This window comes from Ochotona princeps, chromosome 22 (assembly GCF_030435755.1).
Source record: "Ochotona princeps isolate mOchPri1 chromosome 22, mOchPri1.hap1, whole genome shotgun sequence".
Lineage (NCBI taxonomy): Eukaryota > Metazoa > Chordata > Mammalia > Lagomorpha > Ochotonidae > Ochotona > Ochotona princeps.
In genome coordinates this window covers 34693966-34708134 of record NC_080853.1, presented here as the reverse complement: position 1 = coordinate 34708134, position 14169 = coordinate 34693966, and the positions used below count along the sequence as shown (strand labels likewise).

Sequence of the window (14169 nt, the reverse complement as noted above, 5' to 3'; positions counted from 1 at the left end):
GTGGGTTTTGACCCACGCTTAGGCCACCATGGAGTGCCAGTTTTGGCTTCACCCACCCAGCTGATGCCCGGCAGCTTCCTGAACCTCCCCCTGTAAGGACAGGTGGAAAGCCACGCTTCCCAGAGCGACTGCAGCGTCTGGCTCAGGGCAGAGGGTGCTGCTCATGGCTCTCTGCACACTGCCCCTTCTCAGGTGGCTTCGTGGGGTGAGAGCAACATCTGGGGCTTGTGGGCACCTGAACTTGGGCCAGGCCTGGAAGGCTGGAACTGCGCGAGTCTTCACCATATTATAGCAACCCACTTTTCTTTGCATGGGGGGAGACTGTAAAAATCACATGAAACATTTTTCTGATGCTTCCTGTTCTGCTCTACTGTTGCTCATCTTCTCGAAATCATGGAGACTGGACCAGGAACAGATGGTCCAGGCGGCTGTGAACGTGCCTCATGTTCCCGGTTGGGGACGACACCCTGATGGGCAGGGAGCAAGGTTCATTATTGCTTATGCAGGCGAGCCACAGAGGCCGGTGGGGAAAACTCCGGGAGTGGTAGGAACAGATGCTAGATCCAGAATGTGGAGTGAATGGTGGCCGCCAGGAGGGGCGGGGGTGCCGAGACGGCAAACAGTAACGTCAGTCCCTCAGAACAGGCCTCCCCTGCCCGCTGCCGTGGGGCCAGAGACTTGTCCAGAGTCCTCCAGAAGTTGCTTTTGGGGGCCCTAGGTCAGAAGGGGGGCAGTGGAGACCTGGATCCGCGCAGGGCAATGGGTTTCCTTGCACCCCGTATCACTTGCATCTTCAAGAAGTACATAAAGGGGGCTGTGGGAGCCCTGGGCAGGCATGCAGGTGGCTGCAGGAGCAAAAGACCAATGACCAAGGCCAAATGGGTCAACGGTCACCTTGGCAGGTGTCACTGTGAACATGAGGGTTGCGGCCCTGACCCCTGGTTGCCCACTGATAGCAAGTGACCCCACCTCCCACCCTAGGCTTTGACCTTCAGGGAACTCCACCAGTTCCATAGCCGGGGAGATAAAAACAGCTGTGCCAAGCAAAGCTTCATTTCTTCTCACACCTCCTGAGTGTGTGCGGCTTGCAATTTGCAGGTAATTTTCACCCGTCTGCCTGCCTCAATGAGTAAGAACAGCTCTGCAGGGGCTCCGTCCCAGTGGATGGACAAAGCCCCGAGATCCCTTCCGTCCTGCTGGCACAGTGGCAGAGACATGCGGGCAGCGTGGCTGGTGTGGGCTCAGTATCCGGCTGCCTCTCCGCGCCCCCGTTGCGGTTGCTAATCTGCAAACCGCACGCAGGACAAGCCACCGCTCCCGTGCAGTCAGAGGGCTCGGGCAGACCTGCTCCTCTGTGTCAGTCCTGGCCGCCGGTCAGCTTGTGAAACAGGTCCTCGTCGAGCGTCTCGTTCTGGTCCTTGGAGCGGGTGGACAAGAAAATGTAGCCGCCGATGTACTCGTGCACCACCTTGCAGTCCGCACTCAGGCAGGTGAAGGCAATGGAGACGTTTTGGTCAAACTCGATCGCCACCTAGAGGAGGGAGGTGGGAACAGCACAGGGGAGAAACTGCTCAGCGCGACGTGGCCTTGGCAGCGAGGACAGCTGACCTGGCCAGCTTGGCACTGCCTCCTGGCATGCAGAGAAGGCATGCTTCAGAGGACATAGCTGCCTTCCTTGCGCTCTCTTGTGGCGCCAAGTGCACCACACACCTAGTAAAAATCTAAACTCCCAGCTGGTGGGCATGATGTAGGCTTTGGCTGTCTTTTTTTTTTTCCTCTAAGATTTATTTATTTGTTGTTGGAAAGGCAGATTTTACAGAGAAGAGCAGAGACAGAGAAGAAAATCTTCTATCCGATGATTCACTCCCCAAGTGGCTGCAACGGCTGGAGCTGAGCCGATCTGAAGCCAGGAACCCGGAGCCAGGATCTTCCCCCGGGGTCTCCCACGTGGGTGCAGAGCCCCAAAGCATTGGGCCGTCCTCAATTGCTTTCCCAGGGCACAAGCAGGGAGCTGGATGGGAAGCAAGGCTGCCGGGATTAGGGGCTGACAGGATTAGAACTAGTGTGCACATACGATCCTGGCATGTGCAAGGCAAGGACTTTGGTCACTAGGCTACCATGCCGGGGCCTAGCTCTCTTCTTTAGAAGACAGTTCGTGTGTTGAGAGGATCTGTGAACTCTTTAATGGACAATAAAGGCCTGTCCAAATTGTCCTGCAGCCATGAACTTTGACCCTTCCCAGCTGAACATCGTTAACCCGAAGAGAGACGTCACCGGTTCTCATCCCATATGGAAACCCGTTCAAGTCCTGGCTGTTCCACTTTGGATCCAGCCCCCTGTGAATTCACTTGGGAAAGCAGCAGAGGATACTCCGGGTGGTTGGAGACCGAGAAGAAGCTCCTGGCTCCTGTCTGACCCAGCCCTGGCTGTTGTGGCCATTTAGAGAATGACCCAGCAGATGAAAAGATCTCTCTGCCTTCCTTTCTCTGTAATTTGTCTTTCAAATACTAATTTTAAAAGAAAAGAAAGAAAATCTCTCCAGGTGATCAAAATACCCGTCAACATTTTAGAGCCACTGCCTTCAGGGGGGTTCAAACCTCATTCTACAAAGGAGAACCCACATGGTTATCAGCTCCCTGTTTTAAAAAAAATATTTATTTTTATTGGAAAGTCAGCTATATATACAGACAAAAAGATCTTTCATCCACTGATTCATTCCACAGGTAGGTATAATGGCCAATCTGAAGCCAGGAGCCAGGAACCTCTTCCGGGTCTCCCAGGCTGATGTAGGATCCCAAGGCTTTGGGCCAACCTCTACTACTTTCCCAGGCTGAAAGCCGGGAGCCGGATGGGAAGTAGAGCAGCTGGGACATGAACTGATACCCAGCACATGCAAGGCGAGGGCTTTAGCCACTGAACTATTGGGTCAAGCCCAGCTTCCTGGGTTTTTAAAAACAAATGTGGTTCATCCAGCATCCCTATATGTTGAGGATTTCCTACTGGGGAAATGAGAATGCCTGGTGGTGGGGACAGATTCTACAGCAGCGACATTAGACTGTGTGAAATGAGCAGTAGGTGCCATTGTGCAGCTGTGTTCATCTGGAATGAGGTACTCCCGGGACTGGCTATCCCAGGAGGCTGTTCCATGGCCTGAGCTGATGGGCCTGTTCCCCGGGGTCCCATACACCCCACCTGCAGGGTTTTCCTTTGAGAACTGGAATGCTCTCCAGTGAGGTAGCAGAGCTTATCAGTTCTCATCCAGTCAGCTGTCTTGGCAGCCAGGCAGATGGGGCTTATTTACTTATTTTTGAATTTATTTCATCCAATAGTCATAGTTAAGGTAGTTTCTGCTGAGTAACTGTCAACCTAAAACTTAGGCAATTCTTACCAAGTTGATGAACATTAAATTGCTCAGCAATTTTAGAGTCTGCAGAAAAAGTCTGAGTAGAGACTAGGCCAGTCAGCAGTGTTAATGCTAAGAGACGGCCCCGACTGGCAGGTGATGATTTTAGTAACCACCATGTGCTTGAGGCTTCTGGTTATAAATATGACCACACCTGTTGTAAACTCAGAATAACTGACGCTTTGGAGGAAACACAGATATTTACAGGCTCGGCCTGAATATCAGAAGTTTTCACCTTACCTGTCTGATTTCCCAGTTGACATTCCACTGTTTCATATTTGTGAACCTCCAGGTTGTGATCGGAACCCCTGTGACTGCGTCAATTCTAATCAGTCTGTTGTAGGAAACTCCCAGAATGTCATCTTTTTTGCTTCCTTTGAATCTGAAAAAAAAAAAAAAAGTTAGTTCAGAGCAGCAACTGCTCATTCACACACAAGTTGCTGAAGAGCAGAGAACAGCATTTCCAGGCTCGTTCGGAAGAAGGGAAATGAAGGATGGAGTTTCCAGAGGAAGGCACGCTCCTTGTGTCATAGGGAATACGGAGGGAATTCACTAAGGGAGACTAACATCACAGGAGAGTAAGATAATAAGTCCAATCAACTCACTCCAAGCGTGAGTGCGAAATGCCCTTCTGGGTCCTGGAGGTTTGGGGATGAACTAAGTGTGTATAATTCTCCCAGCTAGCGACCAAGTCTCTGGAGTAAGTACAAATACAGGTGCGAACCAGGGAGAACCAGCACAGAACACTGGAATTGAGGGTTTCTGTTACGATGTGATGTTACATGTCACTGTCTGACGTAGGGGTGAGGGAAATGGGCGGAAGGCCACATCTGATAGGAATGCTGGTGTCCACACGGACAGCCGGGGAACGAGCAGTGCAGGCAAAGGGCAGAGTCACTTCCTCAGAACTGTGTTGTGCCTGGCATGCTACAGGACCTGCCAGGAGCCCAGGGGGCTGGCACGTGGACAGAAGGGAAGTGAGCTTGAGGTCAGAGCGCTGGGCTCTTGCAGGCTGTTGTAAAGACTTGGCATTCACCCTGGATGGGACAGAGAGCCTATCCGAGGATCTGACCAGAGGTGTGACGTGGTCTGACTTAGACACTGTAGGGGTCCTTGTGGCTGCAGCCCTGCCATGGGGTCAGGCAGGGTCTCTGAGGACCTGGCCCTCAGCAGGGGCAGTGAAGTTGGTAAGACGTGGTCAAAGGGTGGCATCTCTGTGTGGTTCTCTCATGCATTCTGTTGCTCTACCTTTCAAACAAATCAGACTAGGAAGTGGTCCTCTTCCGTGTATACGTTAAAGGATTTGATGAAGGGCAGGACATCGGTATAAGAGAGAGAACAGCATTAGGAACAGGATCTGGTCCCACGCCCTGGCTGGTAAAGCTGCCATCTGCAGCACCCGCATCCCATATGGGTGCTAGTTTGAGTCCAAGCTACTTCATTTCTGATCCAGCTTCCTGCTTATGGCCCGGGAAAGCTCTAGTCCTTGGGCCCCTGTGCTCACAAGGGAGACCTGGAAGAAGTTAGCTTTGGACTGGCCTGTTGCAGCCATTTGGAGAGTAAACCAGTGGATGGAAGATCTCTGTCTCTTTTTCTAACTCTGCCCTTAAAACAATTAAATATATATTTAAAAAAGACAAAAACAAAAACCAAAATCCAAATCTTCCTTACTGAGCATAGCAGTATGTCTGGATTCAAGAGCAGTTTGTGGATACATTTTGGGAAGTGCCTCCCGCACAGTGGGGCAGGGCTGTGGTGCTGAGGTGGCCTGGGACTGAGGGCACTGCTTGCGTTGCCAGTACATGCCCTTGGCTGGGGGGGACTAGGGCTATCTTAGTGTAAAACAGGAAGCAGGTGATGGATGGGCCTTCTTCTGGGCTCTACTGGCTCCGAAATCTCCAGAGACTAGGGGGAACAGGTGCACCACGTGGTACGACTGCGTGACAGTAACACCAGGAGTGTTGGGATTTCTCAGTCTGGGAATCTAACAATGCTGCAGAGCCACACTGCGAGATGTGGTGGGGGAAATGTCACAGGGAAAAGAAATGCGAAGGGAAGCTTTGGCTTTCACAAACTTAATCATTGATTCAAATGTAGTTATCCTAAAGGAATGAAATCTCTTTAAGCATTTACAAATGTCTTTTCCCACATGTGGCCGTGTTGAGACTTTGAAAGGCAGCTATGGAAGATGGGCAGGGGGCAGCCTGAGGGACAGAGTTCTACCATTAAGAGGCTTCTACATTTTAGATGATGTGAAAGCAAATCTGGCTGCCAGATGTCTTGTAATGTGGAATACAAAGCAAGAAAGGCAAGCAGTAGTGTGATCACCTGACAAGATAGTAGGTCAGGCCGAATTCAGGCAGGGACTGCCACGCCTGGATGAACCGCAGCTTCGCTTCGACCAGGGGCATCTGGGCCACATTCTGGTGGGCTTCCAGGATCCGGGCTGCCAGCTGAACACAAGCAGAGGACATCACTGCGCTGTGCGCCTTCCTTCAGCCCCACATCCCCAGGGAGAGCAAGCAGCCTTGGCAAGGGCTGTCTGCCATGGCAAGGACCCAGACCTCATCTTCACTCCTCCCTGCTCATTCTGGCTCCAGCTTTGTGTGGAAGACGGGGACGCACTGGGGAAAGACAAGAGTGAGTACATGGGAACAGGGCATCTTGGGGTCTCCCTCTCTATGGAGAATCCACATGCAATGGCTCCATGATACTCCTTGAGTCAGTTCAACTGGGTGATTTCTAACCCAATATTAGGCAAGCATAATTTGGATTACAATTTTTATTTATTAGAAAGAGAGAGAGAGGGAGAGAGAGAGAATTTCCAGCAGCTGGCTTACTCCCCAAATACCTGTAATAGTCAGAGCTGGGCCAGGCTGAAGTTAGAAGCCCGAACTCAATCTGGTGGCAGGAACCCAAGTACTGGAGCCATCACTACTGACTCTCAAAGTGTGCATTAGCAGGAAGCTGGAACCAGAAGTGGAGCTGGACCGGAACAAAGCACATCACTAGGGGACGCAGGGGTCCCAAGCTGCATCCTCATTCCTGTGCCAAATGCCCACACCTTGATCTTGAACTTGTGGGGACTAAACCATATTTTTAAAATGTTGACCTAGGGCCCGGCAGCATGGCCTAGCGGCTAAAGTCCTCGCCTTGCAAGTGTGGGATCCCATATGGGCGCCGGTTCTGGTCCCGGCAGCTCCACTTCCCATCCAGCTCCCTCCTTGTGGCCTGGAGGGCAGTCGAGGATGGCCCAAGGCTTTGGGACCCTGCACCCGCGTGGGAGACCTGGAGGGGGTTCCTGGTTCCCGGTTTCGGATTGGTGCAGCACTGGCCATTGTGGTCACTTGGGGAGTGAGTCATCGGACGGAAGATCTTCCTCTCTGTCTCTCCTCATCTCTGTATATCTGGCTTTGTAATAAAAATAAATAAATCTTTAAAAAAATGTTGATCTACTTTTGTCTACTTCTCAGGCAGAGAAAAATGGAGAGCGAGCAAGAGAGAGATCTTTCGTCTGTTGGTTCACTCCCCAGATGTCCACAACAGCCAGGGCTGGGCCAGGCCAGAAGCCCACACTGCATCTGCGTGTCCCACATGGCTAGAAGGGGCCCAAGCACTCAAGTCACCATGTGCTTCCTCCTAGCAGCATTAGCAGGAGGTTAAGACTTGAGCCAGCACTCCGAGATGTGGGTGTTCCAAGTGGCAGCTAGACCTGCTGATCTGTAATGCCCACATTGATTCACTTTGTGCTCAATTAAGTACAATTTTGTAAGAGTTAGTAGCCCGGTTATCTGTTGCAAAATTAACAATTTCCTCCTATTATGTCAAAACAAAGAATCTAATGGAATTATGACTTCTTATGAAGGACTACTATTGTAGCAACATGGGGAAAATCTGTCAGGGGGTGGGAGTTTAAGGGGAGGAAACACAGTCTGTATGAAACTGTACCATAAAATTCAAAAATTCAAAATAAAAAAAAACAACACAAAGAATCTTCTGCAGGCCAGTGCAGCAGTACCTGTTTTGACTTGTGCTTTTTGGCACAGCGGGGCGACACAAAGCATTCCGGGTTCATGTCCATGTTCTCGGGACCGGAAGCCGCCGGAGACGCCGAGGTCCGGTTCTTCATCCTCAGAAATGACAGGATGTTGAGGACCTCTGGCTGGTAGGAGCTGTCTGCCATGGTCTTGCCCTTGGAGGCCAGGCTGCAGGCGGCCATCCACCGGGCATATTGGTTCTCCTGCAGCAAACACAAGTGGGCTGAGAGGTAGGTTGAAGTGAAAAGCCATTGTGCAGCCCACCATGCAGGACTTGGGCCTCCTTCCCCATTACAATACCAAACCCTCACCGCCCAGGCGAAGGAAGAGGTGCAGCTGTTGGCCACCTACACTGGCGCTCAGCGACAGCGGTTGAGGGCCAAGCCGAGCTCTAGATGCTGAGGGTCTAGGAATGTCACTTCTGAAAAATGCCACCTGGGGACCTCTACATTTCAAGATGACTCAAGGACACAAGGGAGCCCATGGAGCCCAGGCAGGTGGGAGCTCACACTGCTGGAAAACCTGCCTTGGTATATGTAACATCATGAAGCAACACCACCCGTGATCATGACATGGATTTACAAAAGAGCCGAACACACTCCCACCATGTAGCACCATGGTCACCACCAGAATGTCATATGGAATGCCTGACTCATGTGTTTGTGGCGATGCAGTGCAAAGAAAAACCCTCTGCCAGCCATACACTCGGTACCTGCCCAGCACGTGCAGTGTTATATAAGGCCTGATCATGATGCCAGGTGAACTTGGTGCTGTTCTCTTGGATTACTGTCTTACAGTCCACTCCTTCTACGTGGACAAAGGTTACCGTTGGACAGGGTGCTGTATCATGCTGGCAGGCTCATGCATACTGTCCTGGCTGAGTCTCTCTCTCTCTTTTTTTTTTTTTCCCACAGTTTTTTTCTCTTTATTTATTTGAAAGCCAGAGAGAGAGACAGAGAGAGAGAAAGAGAGAGAAAACGCTTCCATCTGGTGGTTTATTCCCCACATGGTCAGAGCTGTGCTGGTCAGAAGCCAGGAGCTTCTTCTAGGTCTCCCACATGGGTGCAGGGGTCCAAGGCTTTGGATCATCCTCTGCTGTTTTCCCAGGCCACAAGCAGGGAGTGTATATGGAACAACCGGGACTTGAACTGCCTGCAGCTCTGACTTAACCCACTCTATCACAATGCCAGCCCCTGGCCGTGTCTCTTAATGGCATCAAGAGGGCATGTGGGATGACAGATCCAGGCTATCTAGGTTTGCTCCACTTCACTCTGTGATGTTCACACAGTGACAAAGTCCTGGGACACATTTATCAGAACGTGGCCCTGTTGTTCAGCAATGCATGCTTGTATTTCGACTTTCAGAGCATGTTTGATTTACATTACAAAGAAAATGTTGAAACAAAAATGGAACTGATTTCCTCTATTATCCATAGTCTGGTTTATCTGTGGTACAGATTCTGACCCTAGGGTCACAGTCAGGGCCACTGAGAGGCTTTGAACCAGCTGCTGGTGGTTTCTGTCATGCTGTAATGACTTTGCTCATCTCTGGCCTCGGCTGCAGAGCAGCAGTGGGCACCAAAGCTGAGAGGGAGAACCGTGCAGAGCTGCAGTAGGTGCGAAAACATAAGAATGGCTCTCGGTTGGCAACACCATCCCCTGCCCCTCCGACTGTGTCTACACTCTGCCATGTGGCTCTGCAGTTCACCAGCACACGTGGAGTGCACCTGCTGACCCTTGATTTCAAGCTAGGCTTTGCCCTGGACAGTGGAGCATGGTGGAGGTGACCGTGTGCAGATTTCAGGCTGAAGCTCTAGAAGTCCTGCCATGGGCCAGCTGCCAGAGTTCTTCCTGGCAGCCTGGGGTTGGACAAACTAAAATTCAGGCCGACCTGTGGGACCAAGCAGACCTGACCTGTGATTGCCAGCTGAGAGCATCCAATGCCAACCCAACTGTGGCTCTTCCAGAAACAAATGCTTATTAAACATGATTCTTTGATATGGTGTATCAGAATGCAGTGGTTGAGTGATGCGATGGTGTTTCCCTGTGAGAAAGCACTCACATGTTTTCGCCACCGGGCTTACTGAACGGGAACTGACTCAGCACCGTTCTGTGGTTTCACTTACATGGTCACATCGCAGATAGACTTCATTCATTCCATCAGCAACAGGGATTAGTAACTTGATTCCAAATTTTCTGCCTGCAACATTGACATCTGGCACAACTTCACAACCTGAAGGACAAAAGGCAGGGACAAAACCGAGCTGCAGTGAGTCTGTTACACGAACGAACGTCAGGCCTACGCTGGAAATAGAGACTTTGAACATCTGGCTCTCCTGAAAAATGGAAACGCCAGCCGGTAGTATTCATGAACGAACAATCAGAGAACAATTAGGAGCAGTTCACATGGGGAATGAAAACAGATTTTCTTGAATAATGAGATCACTTGAATTTCTTTTTGAGGCTTATGTTAGGTATCCCAGTTCACAGGGATAGTGGTGAACTGCAAGATAAACGCAGGCAGAGGGAATGCTCTGATTGGTCACAACGATGTGCGAGTCAAACGCACTGGCTAATGAAACAATCAATTAGTGGGGTGTTACCACCACATTATTAGTCATTTGCGGAAGACAGACTTGGTATTGAAGTGACACTGAATGAAACTTAATTGTTTCAGAATGCAAAAAGCCTTTCTGGATCCCACAATGCCTCAGGTGCTACACAATTGGACACAATCACACCACCATGAACACACTTCGGACAGACCAAGTCCAAGTCCACGTCCCACGAGGAAGAGATGCTGTGAGGCAGGCTGCTGGTGCCACCCACATGGTCCCCCAGAAGCAACGTGCTCTGCAGAAAGATGCTTTGATCTGCTTGCTGCATCATGACAAGCCCCGGCCAGGTGCTGGATGCTCTTACCTCTAAGATTCAGTTTTTCTATTGGTTCTCCTTGTTCAACTTCTTTACTTTTAAAGTAGGCTATGGATGTGTCTTTAAAGACGAACCAATATTGTTTGAAAGACTTTAACATCAGCTTCTTGGCCCTAAAAAAGCACAGTAAATGTTAAGAGTGCTGTCTAGACACACAGGAGACATTCGCCTTTTGAGCAGATCAACATGCTCTCCAGGCTCTGCCAAGCCATACACTTTTCATTTAAAAAAAAAAAAACATTTTTTCCCCCCAAATGCCCACTCATTTCTAAAGACTGGACACGAAGTGTTGCTAAGAGGTGAAGAAGCTAATGCGAAGGATCTGAGTTAGACTGGGTTCACAGTCTGGTCCTGCTACTGCCTGCGAGAGACCAGATGGCTTCTGGTCCCCTGTGGGTGGGGACAGTGGCAGTGTTAACATCTCAGGGCTTTGGTCAAACTGGAAGTGTGTGTCACAGTCCCTGGCACAAGTGAAGCGATGGTGAGAAACCTGGGACATGCTCGCTGCACTTCTCGGAACCGAGAGATCAGACAGAAAGCCAACTAGGGGCATTATGACTTCCACTTGATGCTTATGAGAAAGCACCAGAACATTCCAGAGAGCCACAGAAAGGCTGGCAGTGTCCAGGGCAGGTGTGTTTAGGTTATCCAAATTAGGAAACATGAGAGAAAGAGAGGTGGGAAACAGGGTAGAAACAGACGAAATTAGCAACCCGGGCCTTGCGGGTGAAGCAGGTGTCTGACACTGGAGTTGTGGCTTTCTGTGTTGAAGAAGGGCAGGGGTGATGCTCAGATGCCACACAACACTCTCATCCTGTACAGTAGCACCTGGGTTGAGTCCTGGCTCAACTTGTAACTCTGGCTTCTTGTTAATGCCTACCCTGGAAGGCACCAGGTCATGACTTAAATACTTGATTCCTGCTACCCACGTGGGACACCTGGATTGAATTTTGGGCTTCTGGTTTCAGAAGCCTGACCCAGTCTTGGCTGTTGCTGACATTTAAGGAGTGAAGCAGTGGATGGAAAATCTCCCTCTGTAATTGCATCTCTCTGCTTTTCATGTAAAATGAAAACAAAAATGTTAAAAAAGAGAGCGAACGGGAGAGGGCAAGGAATCTTGTGGTGAGTGCCACTCCTATAATTCTGTCCAAGCCTCTTGATATGCCAGTGCTTCAACACTTAGCTAAAATAATATGATCCTTACTGCAAATATCCCAGGGGCCACAACAAAATGATAGTGTATTAAAGGATATTACAGAATAATAAATAAAAAAATGAAAAGTAAAGAATAAATCTTAAAACTGTCAGGCATTAATTAATCATTGCATTAATATAACATTTGCAACATTAGAGCCACAATTAATATCATTCTCTTTTTAAGGAGCCATATCTTTTCAATGTTGCTTTTCTCCTGGCTTTCTTCTGGAACTCCTGTTAGGAGAAACTTGGACTTTAAAAAAAAATATATATATTTTATGATTCATTTATTTATTTTTAAAATTTGTTTTCGATGATATTTACACAGTTGATTAGGGTGGGAAGGTAGAGGATTAGGGGAAAGTGGATGAGACAATTGATTCCAAAATTTTTCTTCTACTTGTATTTGGGGGGGCGGGGTAAGAGGTAAGGGGAGAAGTCACACCCAGCCTTCCAACTGCCTTAGACCCAGGGATGGTGACACTAGATGTCACCCAGGGTCCCCAATGTGGAACATGCTCCGAAGGTTCTGTTCAAGTGGTTTCCATACTTTTGAAATGCTGTCCATCTTACCAATCCAAGGATGAGCAAATCCTTTCAAGATCCATCTGCTGACATAGTCCACATTAGTGTCTCCATTCGCCCAGATATTTGCTAACAATGCTTGGCTAGGGTAGTTGACCAATTTGCTCTGGTCTCCTTCCTCTGCTATGGTACTAGATGTCCTCTACAGGGTCCAATGGACTGCCATATCCTCCATATGCATCTGGATATGCAATCCACTGCTCCTCCTCTCCACTGAGGAGGTCTACTTATGACACATGCAATCCACGGTCAGACCACAGATCCTGCAATTCTTCGCATGGTTGAAGTTCTGAGTCCATGCAGTTTAGTTGGAAAGAATCCCAAAGAAACCTCATCTGAGGTGATCCCAGACCTGACTCATGCATGTGATGGCCAGTACAGAGTCCAGCTCAGTTTGTCACCTACATCTGCCTACACACACACAGTGTTTATTGCAATTGCTGGGTCAGTTCTGTCTCCAGCCTTGTCTCTCACGTAAACAAATGGATGCTGTGGGCCAGCCCAACTCCGCCCAGCACACACTCAGTCCTCATATACACCAGCGGGAATTATGGCCTAGTCAGGGGGACCCCCCAGAATACCCACCAGACCTGCCTAGCCCTGGTTCCTATACTTGCCAGTATGTGTAGCACACTGGCCCAGTCTGTTCCGTATCCCATTCAACTCTTGTATTTATCAATGGGTGTTGAAACTTATTTTGACCCAACTGACTCCACTCTTCAGCCAACACTCACGCTGGCAGGTGCCACTGCCTGTCTAGCCAAGCATGTCCCCAGCCCTGATTCTCATGCTCACCAGTGGAAGTTGCAACCCATCAGAGAGGTGCCCACAGTTTCGCTAACAGGTCCACTTCCAGCCCTGGATCTTACACTCATCAAGCTGTTTCTGCAGTCTTGCCTGATAGGACTTGCCCCCAGTCCCAGTGTTTACCAGCTGATGCTGTGGCAAAACCCAACCAGCCTGATCTTACTCTGGCTCATGTGTGCACCAGTGGATACAGTTGCTTAGCCCAGGCTGGCTCTCCCTCTAACCCAGCTCACATGTTTCAACACCCATTGATACATACAAGAGCTGCAGATGCGCATGGAGGATATGGCAGTCCCCTGGGGCCTGCAGAAGATATCCAGTACCATAGCAGAGGAAGGAGATCAGAGCAAATCGGTGAACTACCCTAGCCGAGCATTGTTAGCAAATATCTGGGTGAATGGAGACGCTAAGGAGGACTATGTGAATTAGTGGACCTTGAAAGGATTTGCTCATCCTTGGATCCGTGAGATTGACAGCATTTCAGAACTATCAAAATCACCTGAGTAGAACCCTCAGAGCATGCTCCAGATTGGGACTTCCTGGGATGGCATCAGGTGGCCATTCCCCATCCGTGGGAACTGGGATGGCAGGGGAGGCTGGGCGCGGCTACTTCCCTAAATCCTCATCCCTTTCCCCAAATCAGGAGGAAGAGAGGAAGATTTGGAAACAATGGTCTCACCCTGGTCAACTATGTAAACTTCATCAAAAATGAAAAAGAAAACAAAAATTGAAGAAAAAAAGATGTATCTGTATTTATCTTTTTTTCCCCCGCTAGTTCAGACTCTAACAATCGGGATCCATCGTGGCTGCAAGTCTTTTCACCAGGGAAGTTACATCAATGAGCTTATTGTTTGAGACTACATCCTCCCATGAAAGATGCCGACCCATGGAAACTCAGTGGAGATACTGTCTACTGCCTGTCTACTGTGACCTGTGGGCACTTGTTTCTCTTTCTGTCTGACTCTCATTCTTTCCAAATCTTTCTTCTGTTATCAAACCCAGTTGCTCCAGGGAAATGTCCGTTTGTTAAGAAGAATCAACAAACCATAAAGTGATGTAAGTGACTGATAGAACATCAAAGGATCTTGCTTCTTTCATCTTTGTGCACCTTGGCAGGGACTCAAAGGTGACAATTCTTTCTGTGTGGGTCAAACCCCCCAACATTCTCTGCCTTTTAAACAGCTTTCCCTCAACCTGAGGTGACTGG

The 14169-nt window shown here is 49.4% G+C and overlaps 1 protein-coding gene across 3 annotated transcripts in view; it reads right to left on the bottom strand.

Moving 5' to 3' along the window:
* Window positions 1–762: 762 nt before the first annotated feature.
* Window positions 763–14169, bottom strand: part of FERMT1 (FERM domain containing kindlin 1) — a 33307-nt gene continuing 19900 nt past the window's right edge. For all 3 annotated transcript variants that reach the window (XM_058679707.1, XM_058679708.1, XM_058679709.1), the window contains exons 10-15: window positions 10362–10486; window positions 9566–9672; window positions 7422–7643; window positions 5732–5856; window positions 3644–3785; window positions 763–1531 (exon numbers count right to left, since the gene is read on the bottom strand). In XM_058679707.1, the coding sequence (XP_058535690.1) occupies window positions 1358–1531; window positions 3644–3785; window positions 5732–5856; window positions 7422–7643; window positions 9566–9672; window positions 10362–10486 (895 nt within the window). In that variant the 3' untranslated portion in view covers window positions 763–1357. The remainder of the gene's footprint in view (window positions 1532–3643; window positions 3786–5731; window positions 5857–7421; window positions 7644–9565; window positions 9673–10361; window positions 10487–14169) is intronic.